This window comes from Nipponia nippon, unplaced genomic scaffold (assembly GCF_047370975.1).
Source record: "Nipponia nippon isolate SJK-2023a ecotype South Korea unplaced genomic scaffold, ASM4737097v1 scaffold_2, whole genome shotgun sequence".
In the NCBI taxonomy this organism is placed as follows: Eukaryota; Metazoa; Chordata; class Aves; order Pelecaniformes; family Threskiornithidae; genus Nipponia; species Nipponia nippon.
In genome coordinates this window covers 37,943,927-37,960,344 of record NW_028262336.1, presented here as the reverse complement: position 1 = coordinate 37,960,344, position 16,418 = coordinate 37,943,927, and the positions used below count along the sequence as shown (strand labels likewise).

General features: G+C 40.3%; 1 protein-coding gene across 2 annotated transcripts; it reads left to right on the top strand.

The window, feature by feature from the left end:
* The first annotated feature begins 218 nt into the window (after nt 1–218).
* ATP6AP2 (ATPase H+ transporting accessory protein 2) lies at nt 219–13,348 on the top strand. Of its 2 annotated transcripts, XM_087758450.1 has the most exons (9): nt 224–405; nt 2,710–2,840; nt 5,199–5,327; nt 7,742–7,837; nt 8,036–8,173; nt 8,495–8,548; nt 9,969–10,118; nt 11,259–11,375; nt 12,242–13,348. In XM_087758450.1, the coding sequence occupies exons 1-9, from the start codon at nt 336–338 to the stop codon at nt 12,434–12,436; spliced, it is 1,080 nt and encodes a 359-aa protein (XP_087614576.1). In that variant the 5' UTR covers nt 224–335; the 3' UTR covers nt 12,437–13,348. The 2 variants fall into 2 exon arrangements, with proteins under 2 accessions (XP_087614577.1, XP_087614576.1); XM_087758451.1 differs by lacking the exon at nt 11,259–11,375 and having other exon boundaries at nt 219–405.
* The last annotated feature ends 3,070 nt before the right edge of the window (nt 13,349–16,418 follow it).

Genomic DNA, 16,418 nt, shown 5'->3' with positions numbered 1-16,418 from the left:
GGGGAGGAAAATGGTGCAGAGATCTCTCAGGATCTGATTGGCCAAGTTGAAACGCCACTCAAGCTAAGACTCCGCCCCCCGGGCGGGAGAGCGTCTCAGCTGACCGTCAGCCCCGTGACCGGTGGGGGTGGGCTTCACTGGCGAATGGTCAGTTCCGTCCGTCACTCCTGCAGAGTCCCGCCCAACAGCCCTGAATCTCACCTGCCGATTGGCCGCGGCGGTTGTCCGTCAGCGCTCCCTAGTGGGCGGTGGCGCTCGTCGGTCTCCGTCGGACGGTGCGGCCCGGCGTCTTCCCGGCGGCGTCTGGCAGTGCGGCGGCCCGCAGCGCGGCGGGCATGGGGCGGCGCGGCGGGGCTCCCTGGGCCCTGGAGGTGGCGGTGCTGCTGACATCGGCTTGTCTGGCCGGTGAGCGAGCCGGGTCGAGCCAGTCGTGGGGGAGCGCGGGCCTGGCCAGCTGCCGCGCGGAGCGGAGCGGGGCGGGGCGGGCAGGGCCGCGTAGCCGCTGCGGAGGGACGTTGCGGGGGTGGGTGGGGGGGGTGCGCGTGTGCCCCCCGCCAGCTGCGTTACCTTGTACGAATTTTCACGTTTTACCGAGCTTTTATGATGGCGGGAGGCTTTCTGTCATTCGTTGTGAGTCAGGCGTGTGAGCTGCGGTTAAGGCCTCCAGGCCCCGCAACTGGTTTTGGCTCGGTATACCTTAGTGCTTCAGCCCAGGCTCACAAACGAGGCGCGACTTTGGTAAGGTAGGAGTTTGGTTAAGTTTCCTGTAGGTGGGTGGGTAACAGTACGCTGGGTGAGTTGCGTCTCAGAATTTGCTCTCGAGGGCTGACTGAATACAGGGCCCCGTGGGGTATCATGGTCAAGCAATTACGGCAGGTGTGAGGCTTGTGCTCCCGAGTTCAAATTCGGTTTTGCTCATTGAGACCTTGAACAACCCTAGCAAGGCAAACTTAGTTAAAAAGGGCAATGCTCTAATTTTATCCACCTAACCAACCTTGCCCCAAGTAAGCCAACTTGTCCTAAATAACGCGTCCGACTGTCTTATAGCCTTGTGGAAAATTAAAGCAATGTGTGAAATCCTACAGACTGAGCAAAAGCGTTTGTAGCAATTTTGTAAAGTCCTTCCTAAGCAAATTGGTCTGGAAGCATTTCTGTTCTTCCAAATATGGGTTGATACACCATTAAAATTGATAGCAGGCCATCCAGTGAACACATATCAATTTAAAACAAAAAGCACCTGAATGTGCTCCACATGCATCTGTTGGTTTGGCCTGTTTCCTTCCTTTTGCCACCCTTCCCCACCCTGCGTCGTAGTACTTTGTTCCTTTAGAATGTTTATCATAATACAGCTCAGATTTACTGTCAACATTTGTATGCATGATCACGATCCAGGCTTTAAAACAGCATCTTCAAGGTCAGATTGGCTAAATTAACATTAGGGAAGATTATAACTGCACAACACATCAGTTTGCTATTGCATTATTTTTGTAAAAAGGCTTTAAATTTGCAGATGCCCTGGAAAACTATTTTATGTAGCTGCTTGGATTGGTAACTAATTTTCAGTGATCATATGAGCAAATACTTCTATTTTTTTTTTCTTTTTTAGAAGGTTATCTTATGTAATTTTGGAGTATGTAGTCAGACTGATTACATAATTAGAACTTAAACTTAGATGGTCTGTGAATATTTATTGTTCTCCTACTTGATTTTCTCCAGTCTTAGGTTAGTTTTCTGGTAGAAACATACACAGATTGCTCATTGGGGGGCATATGTCTGAAGTTTTGCATTGTGCATGTTACTGCTTATATACACCAAATATGTTTTAGAACTTATTTAGATAAATGTTTATGTACACAGTATTGCAGTTATGCTTAAGTGACTTTAAAATAGGAAACTAGACTGAAATAAGCCCATCTCTTATTTCATGGAGTCCTCTCTGACTTTATTACACAATAAATACTGTCATCATAATACAGATTAGAAATAATGCTTCTAGTCAACTTTGCTATTCAAGGTAATGGGGAAAAGAGGGAAGGGGGGATCACAAATAAGTGAAAACCCAGCATGAGAAGTATTACAGATTGTGGCTTCACACAATCAGCTTAGGTCCAGTACCGTATCTGAGGAAGAAAAATGTCTCACAACGTCACGTGGTTGAGAAGGCAGAGCAGAGACACCGGAGCTGTTCTGCAGAAGCCAGATTGTTCCTGGCAGTGCTCTGTTTAAGCCAGCACTGACTCTGCTGATCCTTCTGGCTCTGGGTTCAGTGGCTCAGGCTGTTGTCTGCATGAAAAGAAGTGTTATGCCAAGCAGTCCTGGAAGCAAACAGAGCTGTGTTGGTGCATAGCTGCTTGTGAGCTAACAGGATTTTGGAGTCTGCCCGGCTCTACTGAGAGTTAGCTTTACCAGGTCTGAACTGTAACACCGCTCACAGCCTGCTAGTGAGCAGGCAGAAGTGTACTGTGCTGTGGCTTGAATAGTTGTCCTGCTTTTGTTAATGTGGATTTGTCCATCCTTAGTCATCGCTCTATAGAAACCTTATTTTGTATTCCAGAGCATTAAAACAATCAGTTCTCATTACCTGCATTACATAAATTGATAGGTATAAGAGGGAGGAATAAGGAATCTTACTAAGCTCTAATACGCTCTTTTCTATGATGTAAGGGAAAGATTGTGAAAACTCTGACAGCCTTTTTTGTTTGTTTTCAGGTGTATACGGTGATGAATTTAGCGTCTTACGATCACCTCAGTCAGTTGTTTTTCGAGACGGAAGTTGGCCCATTCCTGGTGAGCGGATCCCAGATGTAGCTGCATTATCCATGGGCTTTTCTGTTGAAGAGGTATGTTTCAGGTCTTGATTTTGAAATGCCTTTCAAACTACAGACCCACTCACTTAAAGACGCAAATCTTCCTGTCATGTGTTGGAATATGTAAAATATCATCCTATTTGTCTGGAGGAACGCATGACTTGTCAAAGCATGGTTTCCAAGCATAGAGCTATATCAGTCATATGAGCAGCAAAAGGCTGTACCAGCCGGCTAATTTGAATCATCAGCTACAGAAGGAAGCAAGCCTGTGGAGTCTTTACTGTGATGTTCTTCAGTTCCTCTGAGACCCAACTACATGCTGTATCCCCCCCATCCATAGTCACATACTGAGGATCTGTGGAAACCACTGTCATTTCTTGCCTATGAGCTATATCTGTAGGACTCTGCTCTTGGATACTCTGAAGACTGTGAGAAATGGCTTGGCTAGGCAGGCATTTTGTCAGGTCAGCAAGCTTGTCTGGTGAACATAGTTAATAAGAAAAATAAACCCAGTAGTTAGGAAGTAATCCAAAGACTTGAAAACCTAATTTGTGGTAGTGTTTCCCGAATTAGGTTTTTGAACAGCTTTAGTGATGTGGGGCACGTGAGTAGGAGCCCTTGCATTGATTCCATCTTGCCTACTGAATTTTTTGCAGGGCTTCAGCAGGGATTAGTGGCTGTTGAAGCAGTACGGGAAAGCTTAATAGCAAGGTGTCTCTCGCAGTGTCCGTGTGCAGCCAGATACCCAAAGCTACAAGGTGGGATATTCTCAAAGTGCTGGTGAGGGAGGCCGGTTCCCATTTCTTCCATACTGTAGCTAAGCAAGAGGTCTGATAAGTCTGGTTTGAATGCAGCTCAGTTTAGCCTGTGTTCCAGAATTTGTCTGAAAATACCTTGCTGTCAATTAATTATGCGGGGTTTTTTTTTGTCATTAAACTAGTAACAGAAATTCTTATGAGTAGTATTCCTAAGAAGTATATTTTGATTATTTTATCAAGAAAAAACAATACACCAGATGGTATTGTGTACATTGCATGTAAAGACGCCCAGCAAAACAGTGGGTTTTGGCCCATTTTGAACACTTGACTTGTGGCATACTGGTCATCTGGAGGTATAAGATAGTTATCATGGAAAAAAATGTGTTTCAGTACTTGCTCTGTGCCTTTACCAAAGTTTGGAATTCATTTGCTGTGATGTGTCTGTAGCATCCTTTAGAAATAGTTCTCTATTAGTGTTATTTCAAATCCTAGAAGCAGGCAGGGAAGGAAGTGTTTAAATTACTCTATTCAGTTAAGCCCTGAAACTGGAAGTTATCAGCATTGTCACCAAGGCAGAAATCAGCGTGTAGGCAGCTTCCAACCCTGGTATGGAGAATATTGCAGGGCCCAAACACTCATTTTGCAGTTTACATCAAGGCTGCAGTCTAGGAACATAAACTGACAGTGCAGTAGGTGCACTGTAGAGAATTTAGAATTCTTACTGCATTACATTGGGGATTCTCAAAAACAGTCATTCAGTATTCCTCCCTTGTTAAGGCAAGACAAAACCGAACCCCTTTTTTGTCCCTGACGATGCTTTAGAAGGTTTTTCTTTTGTTTCTTTGAGGTGATAGAGGTCATAATGTCAATAACATTTAATTCTAAAATCCAAATAAATTGGTTTCATAAAACTTAAACAAGCAGTTATGTCTTTTATACAAATGGAGAAATCTGTTTGAATACATTCCAAATAGATGAATCTGTATTTTGTGCCTGAATAAACCAGCCAGGTAGCCTTCACTGTGCCCTTACCGATACATAACTGTAGTAAGCTACTAAGGAATGTTTTTATGTTTATATGCAAATATGCAAGTTTTCAATTAGTAGGCTGTTGGTTTGTTGATACTACCCTCCCTTTTTTTCCTCCCCATTTCTTTCTGGTACTGAAAATATCAAAATGTTAGTGTTTTATTGTGCCTAAACCTGTTTCTGTGGTGTTTTGCAAAAGGGTTTGGTGTGGTTTTTGGGTTTTTTGGGGGTTTTTTGTTTGTTGTTTTTGTTGTTTTTTTTTTTAAATTCAGCCTTCACTTATTAAATGCAGACTATGATATTTCTAATTTAATTATGGGAGATAACTCTTGATATATCCAACATGTATAATGCTTTCTCAGTGTAGACCACGCTATGCAGTTGCTGGCAGCTTTTAAACTAACAGTTTCTTCCTGGTTAACTTGAGACAGCATTATTCAAGATTAAAGCATTCTAGTATTAACTTACTTCCTCATGAAATTTCCAGTAGGCTGTCCTGCACAGAGATATTAACAAGATAGTAAGTTATTTTGCTGTGGTGGTGGGGGAGGGCTCCTCTCTTTCTCCCTATGAAATACAAGGTTTTTTTACTATTTCGTAATAGGACCTTTCCTGGCCTGGGCTTGCAGTGGGTGATCTGTTTCACAGACCACGAGCTACTGTGCTGGTAACGGTGAAGGGAGTAGACAAGCTGGCGTTGCCTGTGAAAGGGATTTCTTACCCTATTGAGAATGTGAGTATCCGCGTTTGGAACTGTCGCGTGATTTCTGTGACTCTTGTGATCTCATGAGAAGCACATGACTCTCTACTGTAGTCCTTGACATTCACTTATTTCTTACTTCACTTGAAGTTCACATATCCCCTGGAATGATGGATGAGGCTGTATAGCTAAATAATCCAGACTCCTGTACAAGGTGAGAGGCCTTTAAGATCACCCAGGGCCTCCTGTGTTGAGTTCAGTAACTTGTTTGACCAAAGCATGTTCTCCTTGAAAGGCATCTAGTTTTAATATGTTTGTACCAAGAGGCAGAGAATCCACTGCTTCCCATGTTAACTTGTTGATTCATAGTCTTATTAACTTTTTTCTTCAGCTGAGTGTGTGTGGTAGCATTTTATATAATGTTGATTCTTTGAGGTACTGTATTGCCCTCTAAACAGTCCTTGAGTTTTCCTCAAGTACTTGACTGTGAAATACAGCACTTTGAGACACCATTCGATTATACTGTATCAAAAAGAAAACAACAAACGACATTACATTTACCTGTCACTGTCTGTCTGCTGAGACTCTTTTCTCACACTTGTCACAGCCTCACAGAATTGTTTAGGCTGGAAGGGACCCCAGGAAATCATCTAGTCCAAGCCCCTGATAGAGCAGGCTGTCCAGGACTCTGAGTTTTGAATATCTCCACAGATGGAGATTCCACAGCCTCTCTGGGCAACCTGTGCCAGTATTTGACCACCCTTACAGTAAAAAAACTCTGTTCTTGTGTTCAGATAGAATTTCCTGGTTTTAAATTTATGTCCATTGCCTCTTCCTCTGTCCTATGATTTTGTCCACGCACCTCTTAACAGGAGCACAGTAACTTACAAAATATTGATAACTGTACAGTGTCTATTCCTCCTTTATAAATACGTTGTCTGCTTTCATCCATTTTGCTGCAGTATTGGACCAGTTCTTCATGCTGAGCTGTTGTTTTTCCAGCATGAACCCACAAACCCTTTTCAAATAACTTGTTTTTCAGGTTATTTCTAGTTAGTTCATTCTGCTTCTGCCCATCTTGGAAAACTTTGTTTTGCATCGGTTTACCATGTATTTTAGCTCTGCAACTGCTGTGCTCCTATTAAGAATTATTATTTATCATTTTATTATTTCAGTCAAACCGTGGAATCATCAGTAACAGGGTTGAATAATGTTTTGTTTAATATTGACGCTCTATTGCACACCCCAAGATGAGGTGATGATTTCGCTATGAAATTACTTTTACAGCTATCAGGTAGTCTTTTAATGTGTTTTAAAATATCAACATTTAATTGGAATGTTATGTGACTTTACATTGAACTCTGGTCAAATTCAGCTTAACGCAGATCTGCTTTCACATCAGCTTTCAAGCACAGCTCACTAGTTCAGGCACAGTTACATGCTGGCATTGCTGAAATGGTATCTGGACCAAAACTGATTTAGGATTGTCTACGCCTGACTGTGTAGGCCTTGCTAACTTGCAGAAACCTTAAATATGCTTGAAGTTGTCAGTCATATTTGCACTTGTAACTTTGATAAAGCTCTGATGTGTACATAATGCATAGTTTCTTTATTTTCCATTAATAGGAATTAATATTCCTAAGCTTTTATTGTTTCAGTTAACTGCTGCCATGGCTTCAAATGAGCTGTCACAAATGTATGTTGGCAAAGTACTGGTCCCCTGATATTCAACAGTAGTTTCAAATGATCATCACTGAGTCCATGTTCGGGACCGCTGGGTACAAATTATCCTAGCTTAGAGACTTAGTAAAATTTATTAGAAAAAATACTTTTATGCTCTGTAACTAGTGAATGGAAATGTGCCATGCCGTTCTGCTTCTTTTTAGATGAAACCCAGAAGTGTGTGTTTAGAAAAACTAACAGTTTTATTAGCTTGCCAGTAAAGGCACTATACTGTGCTAGGATTTCTCTTATTCTTAGTAATTTTTTATATGTTTCTCCTCTTTGGTGTTTCAGCAGTTGATCTTTCTACTGGTATATTTTCATTCATTAGTTTTCTGTGGTTCATAACTTTCCATTTGCACTAAGATTGGTTTCCCCTTTTGTATTGCTTCTATATTTGTTCGTCTTGCTTTACTGATAAACAAGGCTATACTCTTAGCTTAAGTAAGCCTCTTAATTACACAGTCATGGCCCCCTGGAGTTCTTGAAAATATATTGTGTCCACCATATATACAAATAAATTGTCTGTTCATAGATACACAGTTGATGTTCTGTTTTGCACATTGACTCCTATTATTTGTTATTATCACTTTGGAAATATTCATACTTTTTGCTCAAAAAGAGGTTGTCCTATTTTTCCAGACTTCCGTAGTTAAGCAAATTATCTACTTTTATATTGTTAGGCCCTGTTTTACCCAAAAATCTAACTAGACTTTGTCTTCCAGGCTGTTCCTTTCAGTCTTGACAGTGTTGCGAATGCTATTCATACTTTGTTTTCTGAGGAAACTCCTGTGGTCTTGCAGCTGGCTCCCAGTGAGGAAGTGAGTATTGCTTCACTTCTGATTCCAGATGTTCTAAATAGTAAACCTCTTTCCACTCGTGTGGCTGGAGCAAAACCAATTGATTATATGAAATGTTTTGCATTGGAGAGACATTGCAAGTGTGATCGATTATTAATGTGTGACTGGAAAAACTAAAAACTAACCTCAGTTGTTACTAAACAATGGCTGTTCCTGCAGAGAGTGTACATGGTGGGCAAGGCAAACTCTGTATTCGAAGATCTTTCTGTCACACTGCGCCAACTGCGAAACCGCTTATTCCAGGACAACTCCATTCTCGGCTCCCTTCCTCTCAACTCCCTGAGCAGAAACAATGAGGTACAAAACTTTAATCAGCTGGAAATTTTACCATTTTTTCTAATATTCTTAGTTAGCTTGTGCTTTTCCCTTCCCTCCGCCCCTTGCTTTTCCCTAGGGGAGCCTACTCTAATTTTTTCTAACTGAATTCTAAGAAGTAAGTGTTAAGTTATTTTTTTTAAGTAACTTTTATTGAAATAGTAATTTCCTTCTAGCATGTTCTGATGCTGTAACAGACATAACCTGTAATAAAATACTGAGACTTGCAACAAAATGAAGCTTCCTTAACTTTGGTTTTGTCAAAGGAAATACCTGTCTCTCTCTTCCTGCCTCTTCCCCCAGGTTGACTTGCTTTTTCTGTCAGAACTACAAGTCCTACATGATATTGCAAGCCTGGTAAGATTTTTTTTTTTTTTTTTTTTTTTTTTTTTTTTGAAACACTTTCCCCATCTTATGTCACAAACTTCAGAGATCTCATTTAAAGGTAGAGAAGCCGTAGCCAGGATACTTGGCCACCAGTGATAGATATTCATGTGTGTCATCGGTTGGGTGCATCAGTTCAAACAATGCATTCTCAAGCTATTTGTATCAGCCTTGCCACTGACGGAAGAAAATGAGAACCTTAATCATCTGTAGTTTCTTTTGTATTGTGTTTGGTGAGAACAGGGGGAATTCTGAGCTGCTATTTCTCCATACCCAAAGACACAGGAAGTACGCAATGAAGAATTTGCTGGGGCTTTCCTTGTTTTCTTACTTGAGAAGTATAATGGTAGTTAAGAACACGTTCTTTGCCCTGTCTGCCATTTTACTTTAAAATATCACCATAACATTTTATCTGAGAAGACTGGAGTGACTTTTGTAGTGTGAGTAGTGGTGGTGGTAGAAGTGTTCCAATAGAGGGGTGAGCTTTTAATTCTCATCTTTTTAAGCAAAAAGCTTCTTATGATCTTACTAAGAAGCTACTGTCTTCTTGCTCTGGTTTAGGGCTTGTTTTGGGGGTTGGGTTTTTTTTTTTTTTTTTTTGTCCTTTAAGCTGCAGCCCTCAGCTACTTAAAGTGAAAGAAACAGTCATGAAAAACTTGGAAGTTCACATTAGGTGAAGGACTGGTGGACAGAAATGGGGCTCTTGAGGAAATGAGGTAGAACAACTTGTTTTTTTCTTGCAGGCTAGAAATGCTGTAGTTAAAGTAGATGGGAAGATAGGAACAGATAAAATTCCTTGCTTTCAGAGGCTGTTCTCTTGTGCAGGCAAATGTCAGTGCTGCAGTTTCACACGTGTTGAAGTGCAAGAATATCACTAATCTCCTTTGAGATAATTTGGATTATATTGGTTGGATTTTATGACAATGGGATGATACTCCTTAAGTAAGCTACTTTTGTACATGGGCAACAGCAAGGTACCTACTCAGTTTTGCAAGGGCCAGCTTCAGTGGAGGGAATAGCAGTATCCAAGTATTGTAGTTATGTATTTTTTTTTTCTCCGAGTGTTATTTTTATGGCAATTACAGGACAAGGATTCTGATGTGAATAAGTATAATGTTTCTTTTTAGTAGAGCTCTATATTACGTGTATGTAACCTCATGCTAGGGATAGATGCTACGTGATGATCACCTGCTTTCTTCTGTAGAATAAGAAAAGAAACAATTGTGGACATCTTCTAGTTAAGTTGGCAAGAAATTTTGCTTCCTAATCAATATGGAATATGACTGTGGAAAGTGAGGCTGGATTAGTCCCAGCAAACTGATTTTGTGAAATGTGTTTTTAAAGTAACCTGTGTGTGAATTAATTTCTTTCTGCCCTCAATGGTGTGCCAAAGCTGTCTCGACACAAGCACTTAGCCAAAGATCACTCTCCAGACCTGTATTCTCTGGAACTGGCTGGTTTGGAAGAGGTTGGAAAACGATATGGGGAAGACTCTCAGCAGTTCAAGGATGCTTCTCAAATTCTTGTAGACTCTTTGCAAAAGGTATGCTTTCTACCTAATGAGCAAAACTCACAGGAATACAAAGGAACTAATTTTTTGTGTTAGCTACAAGGGAGTTAGTTTATTGACTGTCTTCTGCTTTGAATTGTCACTTCATTAGTGATGGCTTGACTGATGCTTGTTTTTGTTGTTGTTTGGTTTTTAAAATGCAGTTGTTCAGTTATAAAATTGAATGTTACAATTTGTCACTCTGGAAAGTGTTGACATGATTCTCCAATGTGTTAGTTATTTTCCATAAAGGAGTAGGAATATATTGAAACCATATATCAACATGACTTGATAGATTTGTTTTTCCTAAATAAATATCTTGCATTTAAAACCACCAGTATGTCTCACAAAAACTGCTCTCAGAAATGTGGAAATATCTTTACCACAGGGTACAGTGGTTAAGCTTCCCCTTGCCTACAAAGCTATATAAATCTAAATTTCCAGGCCTCTAAAATAAGTGCTGTTTATCTATCAATGTGCACAAGAAAGTAATTCTTTAGCAGCTCTTATGTAATCATTAGATAAAATCTTTAAGACCAGTCACTTTTGACAGTTTCAAAAGCAAGATGGAAAAGTGTAAAAGCATGAATTTGCTAAGCCAAATTACTTTCTGTAAACGTTACTCTTCGGCCTCTTTGCACTTATATATTTGTATACAGCAAATATGTAAAATAAATAAATATGAAAATAAATATATATATTTATTTACAGCAAATATATTTAAATACTAGACATGCAGTCTTTGGACCAGATTGAAACATTCATGTTCATAATTCCCCAGTGGAAGGTTGAGAACCTAAATATTTTGTTGAAAGTGACAGACATACAATTGGGAAACTATATGGTCATGGGCCTTTTGTAAAAGGGATGAAAGAACATGTTTCAGCCCAGAAAGCAGTCATAAGGTACAGTCTGCTGAGCAGTGGTTAAGAGGTTTTAAAGAGATGTTGTAAACCAGGTGAAAGTTGGCACTTTCTTAGTGGAATTCTAAAATACTGTAAATTTTTACAACTTTCCATAAGCTTCTTATTCCTGAAGCTGACATCTTACAGTTTAGTACATCTTGCTAGCAAAACTCTCCTTGATTCCTGGCTACAGTGTAGGTTTTAAATTAAATCACTTTTGCTTTTCCAGTTTGCAGATGAGATGTTTAATCTGTATAGTGGGAATGCAGTAGTAGAAGTGGTGGCTGTAAAGACATTTAATTCTCCCTTCACGAGGAAGACTCGTTCCATTCTCCAGTCTTCACAGGTAGTAGATGCACATTTTTCTGTATATCATTTATTTAGAAGTGATCCAAACTGCATCACTTGAGCATAACTTTTTTTTTAAGGACTAGAATACTGACTGTGATTTAGGCATGGGTGCAAAGAGGTCAGCTTACCTGTCTTGATCTTCACTTAATCATATAGTAATTTAGGTTGAAGAGGGCCTCTGGAGGTCATCTAGTCCAACCTACTGTTCAAAGCAGGATTAATTTAGGACTTAGATTAGGCTGCTCAGGTCCTTGTCCAGCCCAGTTCTTGAAAAGTCCGTGGCTGGAAGTCCCAGAGCCTCTCTGGACAGCTTGTTCTACAGTCTTAACCACTTTCACTGTGAAAACTTTTTCCCCCATGTCTTGTTAGAATTTGCATTTCTGCCGTTTTCTCCCAAGTACAGTAGTGCATGCAAGCCCTGCCTCACGGGTGGTGGAAAAATTGTTTTCTTGACTTGCTGCCTACACTCCAGATGGAGCCCAGGATGCAGTTGCCCTTTGTCACTGCAGGGGCACACTGCTGACTGCTGTTCGCCTTGTCCACCAGGACCTCCAGGTCCCTCTCTGCAGAGCTACTGCCCAGCCGGTCAGTCCCCAGCCTGTGCTGTCACGTGGGGTTATTCTGGCCCAGGTGCGGGGCTTTGCGTTCGTCCTCATTGAATTTAATGAGGCTCCTGTCAGCCCATTCCTTTGGATTCCATTGATGTCAATCACATAACTTTGCATTTTGCGCCCTAGCATCAGAATTGTCTGGATGAAAATGCATCTATCCTATTCAGATTGCTCAGATTTTCGATGTAGTCGGAATGTGTTTTGTATGCAAGCTAACTTTAAAGTAATAAACTTATTTTCTTTATTACAGAGCGAAACAGAAAATCCATATAACCTCGCCTATCCATATAACTACAACTACTCTGTAATCTTCAACATTATTCTGTGGATGATGATAGGTCTTGCTTTAGCTGTGATAGTTATCTCCTACAACCTCTGGAACATGGATCCTGGGTATGACAGCATTATTTATAGGATGACAAATCAGAAGATAAGAATGGATTGAACTACACTGTATTTCAGCACAAGGAAATGATGAAGAGTAAGGTCTCCTTTAAACTGTGTGGAAAACAAATATTCTGACACGGTTAATTGTGGAATTTTTTTAAAGGTGTATTTATTTCTAAGTTTGTTCTTTTTCTTCCCCCTCTCAAGCCTATTTTAAATGTTAGTAGTAGCACCAGATGGGAGTTAGAAATGGAAATCTGCTTGTTTTTTTAAAAAAAAAAAAAAAAGAACAATCCCCAAACTGATTGTTATTAAAGTAACATCATTCCGTTTTTTCTATCATGTAACATGAGTTTTTTGAAATGCCTTGTACTGCCTGTGACTGTGTGCAAAACAGATAAATTGAAATTATGATCGCAGCATGTTGTTTGAAACTTTTACACTGGAAGATTAGAAACTATAGCTAAATTGTTGTGTTGTATATTATGACCCAGTTGTAAATGTTTGATGTAAATATTTATAATGGCTATATGTAACTTCAGAGAGGGTAGTAGTTATTCTTTAGTAAAATACTAAATATAGAAATATTTCTACAAGACTACGATTCTAGTGGCACAAATGGCATTTTGATCTCATGTTGATGGCTAGGATGCGAGCTGTGGACAGAAGGATCCTTTGCCTGGAACTTTAATGATTTGGAGGTAAATAACACCCGTGTGGCTGGTCTGTACAGTGGGGGTCTATAAATACTGAAGTAGCACCAGTCCGAACATGGTCTAACGTCATGTACAGTTGAAAGTTCCTATTATGATGCTTCATATTCCTTCCATTTGTGTTGATGTTGTTATAAAAAAAACTAAATCAATTCTTTTTGATGATAAGAGTGGACCAACACTTGATTTAAATATACCTGGATTATAGTCCTGCTTCAACCATTCAATAAAACAAAGAACAGTTGTTCTGGAATGTATTTATTCTTTATGGCTACTTCTATTTGGTATTAGTTCAGCTGAATAGAGTAGGTTCCAGCAGCCTCCTATATGTGATAGAGGGCCTGAGTCCATAGCGGTTTCATTTTCACTGTCTTTCAGAAGCAAATGTTGGAAGATCACCTTGTATGGATTAATTTTCCTAAACCAAATAGTGAGTGTAGTTAGAACAAGCAGTTAGTCACTGGCTTGAATCTTTTTTAGAGCTACCTACTTTTTAGAAACTCATTTGCTCTTGTGGTAAAAGGAATTCTTCCAGACTACAGCAACATGAATGGAAGCTACTTTTTTTCATCTTCTTGTCCTCTAATGTCCTTAACTTTCCCTATTGTTAGGAGAGATTTGTTCCACTTCCAGAAAAGATCTGCTCAGTGAATTAATTTGTCTCGTTTATTGGGAATGTCAGATTTGGAGGGGTTGAAGCTGTTTATGTCTTGGAGATCCTGGACAATGCTTCGTGTTGAATCGAGTAACATGCTGCAGCTTTGCCCAAGTCCAGGAAAATCCAGTTTAGTATATGTTAGAATCATTTGAAATTGCTTCTAATGGCGCTTAAAGTTAATCTGGGTGATTAAGATCAATAGATAGAAAGGAAGAGTTGCCCTGCCCGTTTCTCTGACAAGAACGTGAAGTCTGTTGAACGTTCTGTAACACACTTGCAGTGCTTTGATGAGAATCAGATCCATCTGATGAAGCTGTACAACTTCATTATGACAACAATAAAATACAGCTCTATCATCCCGTTTGATAGGCATGAACCCTAATGTTTTAAGTAAACTATTACGTGACAGTCTATATGTTCTTTTAAATTTCTTTGACTGTTTTGAGGTCAATGAACATGGAAGACAATAGCCCGGAACTTCAGCAGGAAGCATGATCTAGGGTAAGAAAGGGGGTAGTACATTAATAGTCGAATCTTTCCAACTAAACTATACCTTAAAAAAAATTACGTATGCGGCAGGAGGAAGAATGATGACTGTCAGGTTTCTGTCAGATTGCAGGGACCAGTTTGCAGTGAAAGGTTAACAAACACAAAGGTAAGGCAAAGGTAAATGCTCTGGGAATACGTAGACGCTTGCATTGTTTTCAGCCGTCTCGGACATAAAGCAGCTGAAATAGAGTAAGCCACTCTGTGGGACTCTGCTTGTCCTAAACAATACTAAGAGGTTTAAAATGTTAAAATACTCTTTAAAAAACAATGCCACAATAGGTTCCCTGATCTTTCATATCACTCTGAAATTTCTAATTACCGATTTACAGTTGTTAAGTCTTTTTATATCAATTCCCTTATTCCTTAAGGAGAGGCGTAAGCTCTATTTCTGCGACCTGTTGCATGAACTTATCTGGTCAATTGCAACAGCTTTGCTACAAGGTGCAGTGATCACAAAATGTGCTAAGGTGACCCGATGTGCTATGAGAAATGAGGAGCGCAGCTCTGCCATAAGAGTAAAGCTGCCATAATTCCTTTAAAGTAAACGGGAAGCATTATTGTGACAGACGTTTTCTGAAGAACCTCTCAGGGAGGTTCTCTCGTATGGAAGAAGAGTATGTCTGGGGTTAAAATACACTACATCGTGATTCTGATGGGCCAAGCACCGTAGTATCAAAGTTTGATCTCCTCTCTCTCACCTGCTTTTATCAGCAATAAGTAACTCAAATTGCAGCTTTGTAGAGAGTGTTTCAGCAAGGCCTTTTAAGGAGGTAAAAAAAAAAAAAAAAAGGAGGGGGGGATAAAACATGTTGCACATCTACTATCTAGTACTAGGACTCCCAATGCTTTTATACGATTAGGCTGGCTGGGCTGCGGATTCTTCATTTTAAACAAAGTGAAGTGTTGATTTCCTGAAAGTCAGTCACGCTATAGACATTTTGGTGAGGATTTACGTCAATTTGAGCTTCTTACTGGTCTATAGCGAATTAATGCAATCCTAGTTTACTTAATTCAGAGGTTTAATCAGATTAATAGGCCACTTCAGATAGTGGTGCAGAGTTTTACAGGAGCGAGTTGTTTAAAGTGACTGTATAACTAATTGTTAGTCTTTAACATCTGCATGCCAGGTATACCTAGGTAGCTATATTGTAATCAGTCTGAAGTTGGCAGTATAGAGTTTGTTTAAACGCAGGACGTGCTGTTGAGTTGGTCATCCTGTCAGCTCTGCTCCAGCTGCTTGCTGCTGCTCTAGGCTCTAATTTTACTTTTTAAAGCCAGTCTTACACTACTGCCACTTTCCACCATCTGTTTGAAGGGCACATTGGAATTCCCGCTTCTCGTGTTAGTACCAAATTTGTTCATTCTCGTGGCTGCAGGCCCCCAGCTGGTACTAAAGGTGCTTCGGAGCACTCTAATGTGCGCTGTTTCTTAAATACCAGTTGCTTTGTGCAGCACAAGCTGCTTTTTGAACCACTCTAAATCCACCGTGCTTTAGTTTGAGCTAGGTAAGCAAGACCCGTTACATTGTACCACAGTACCGGTCCTTACCTGCCGATCAAACAGGCAATTACAATACTGATCCCTGAGCCAGGAATAGCCTTTTTGTATTTAGAATTCAATTAATTAGAATGAAAGTGCTGTCAACATCATTAGACCTGCTGTTGATCATTTTCTTTAAATTTAATGTTCCTAAGAATATAAATTGTAAAAAGATTTATGTGATATGGCAGAAATTGTAGGTTTTGTGTACAGGGCTACCAGGAAAGCAATGAAACTGTCACATGAAGCTCTGTGAAGGAAGACAACCGAGAGCAGAAGCCCACGGTTTTGTTTTCCACAGGGAAGTTACCACTGCTCTTTGGAGGCCCTCTGCGAGGCCAAGGGAGGGAGAGGGATGCAAGGAAAACGTAGCCTGTATTGGGATCCTGTCCGCTCGAAGGGAGAAGGGCAGGAGAGCCATTTTGCAATGTTCAGCAGCAAGCAACGTTCAGCCAGGCCAGGAAAGGCTTGATGCAGTGCTGTCTGTAGGATTTAGGATGTAACCGCTTCAGGGAGTGGTGATCTGGTCACCAAAGATAATTTTTCCTTGGGGAGCTTGGCCTCAGGCAAATAGGGCGAGA

What these genes read in the sequence shown, in the direction of transcription:
- ATP6AP2 (XM_087758450.1), top strand. Translation starts at nt 336, where the DNA reads ATGGGGCGGCGCGGCGGGGCTCCCTGGGCCCTGGAGGTGGCGGTGCTG. An exon ending in GACATCGGCTTGTCTGGCCG is followed by an intron (nt 406 to 2,709) that starts GTGAGCGAGCCG and finishes GTTTGTTTTCAG; the next exon opens with GTGTATACGGTGATGAATTT. An exon ending in TGGGCTTTTCTGTTGAAGAG is followed by an intron (nt 2,841 to 5,198) that starts GTATGTTTCAGG and finishes ATTTCGTAATAG; the next exon opens with GACCTTTCCTGGCCTGGGCT.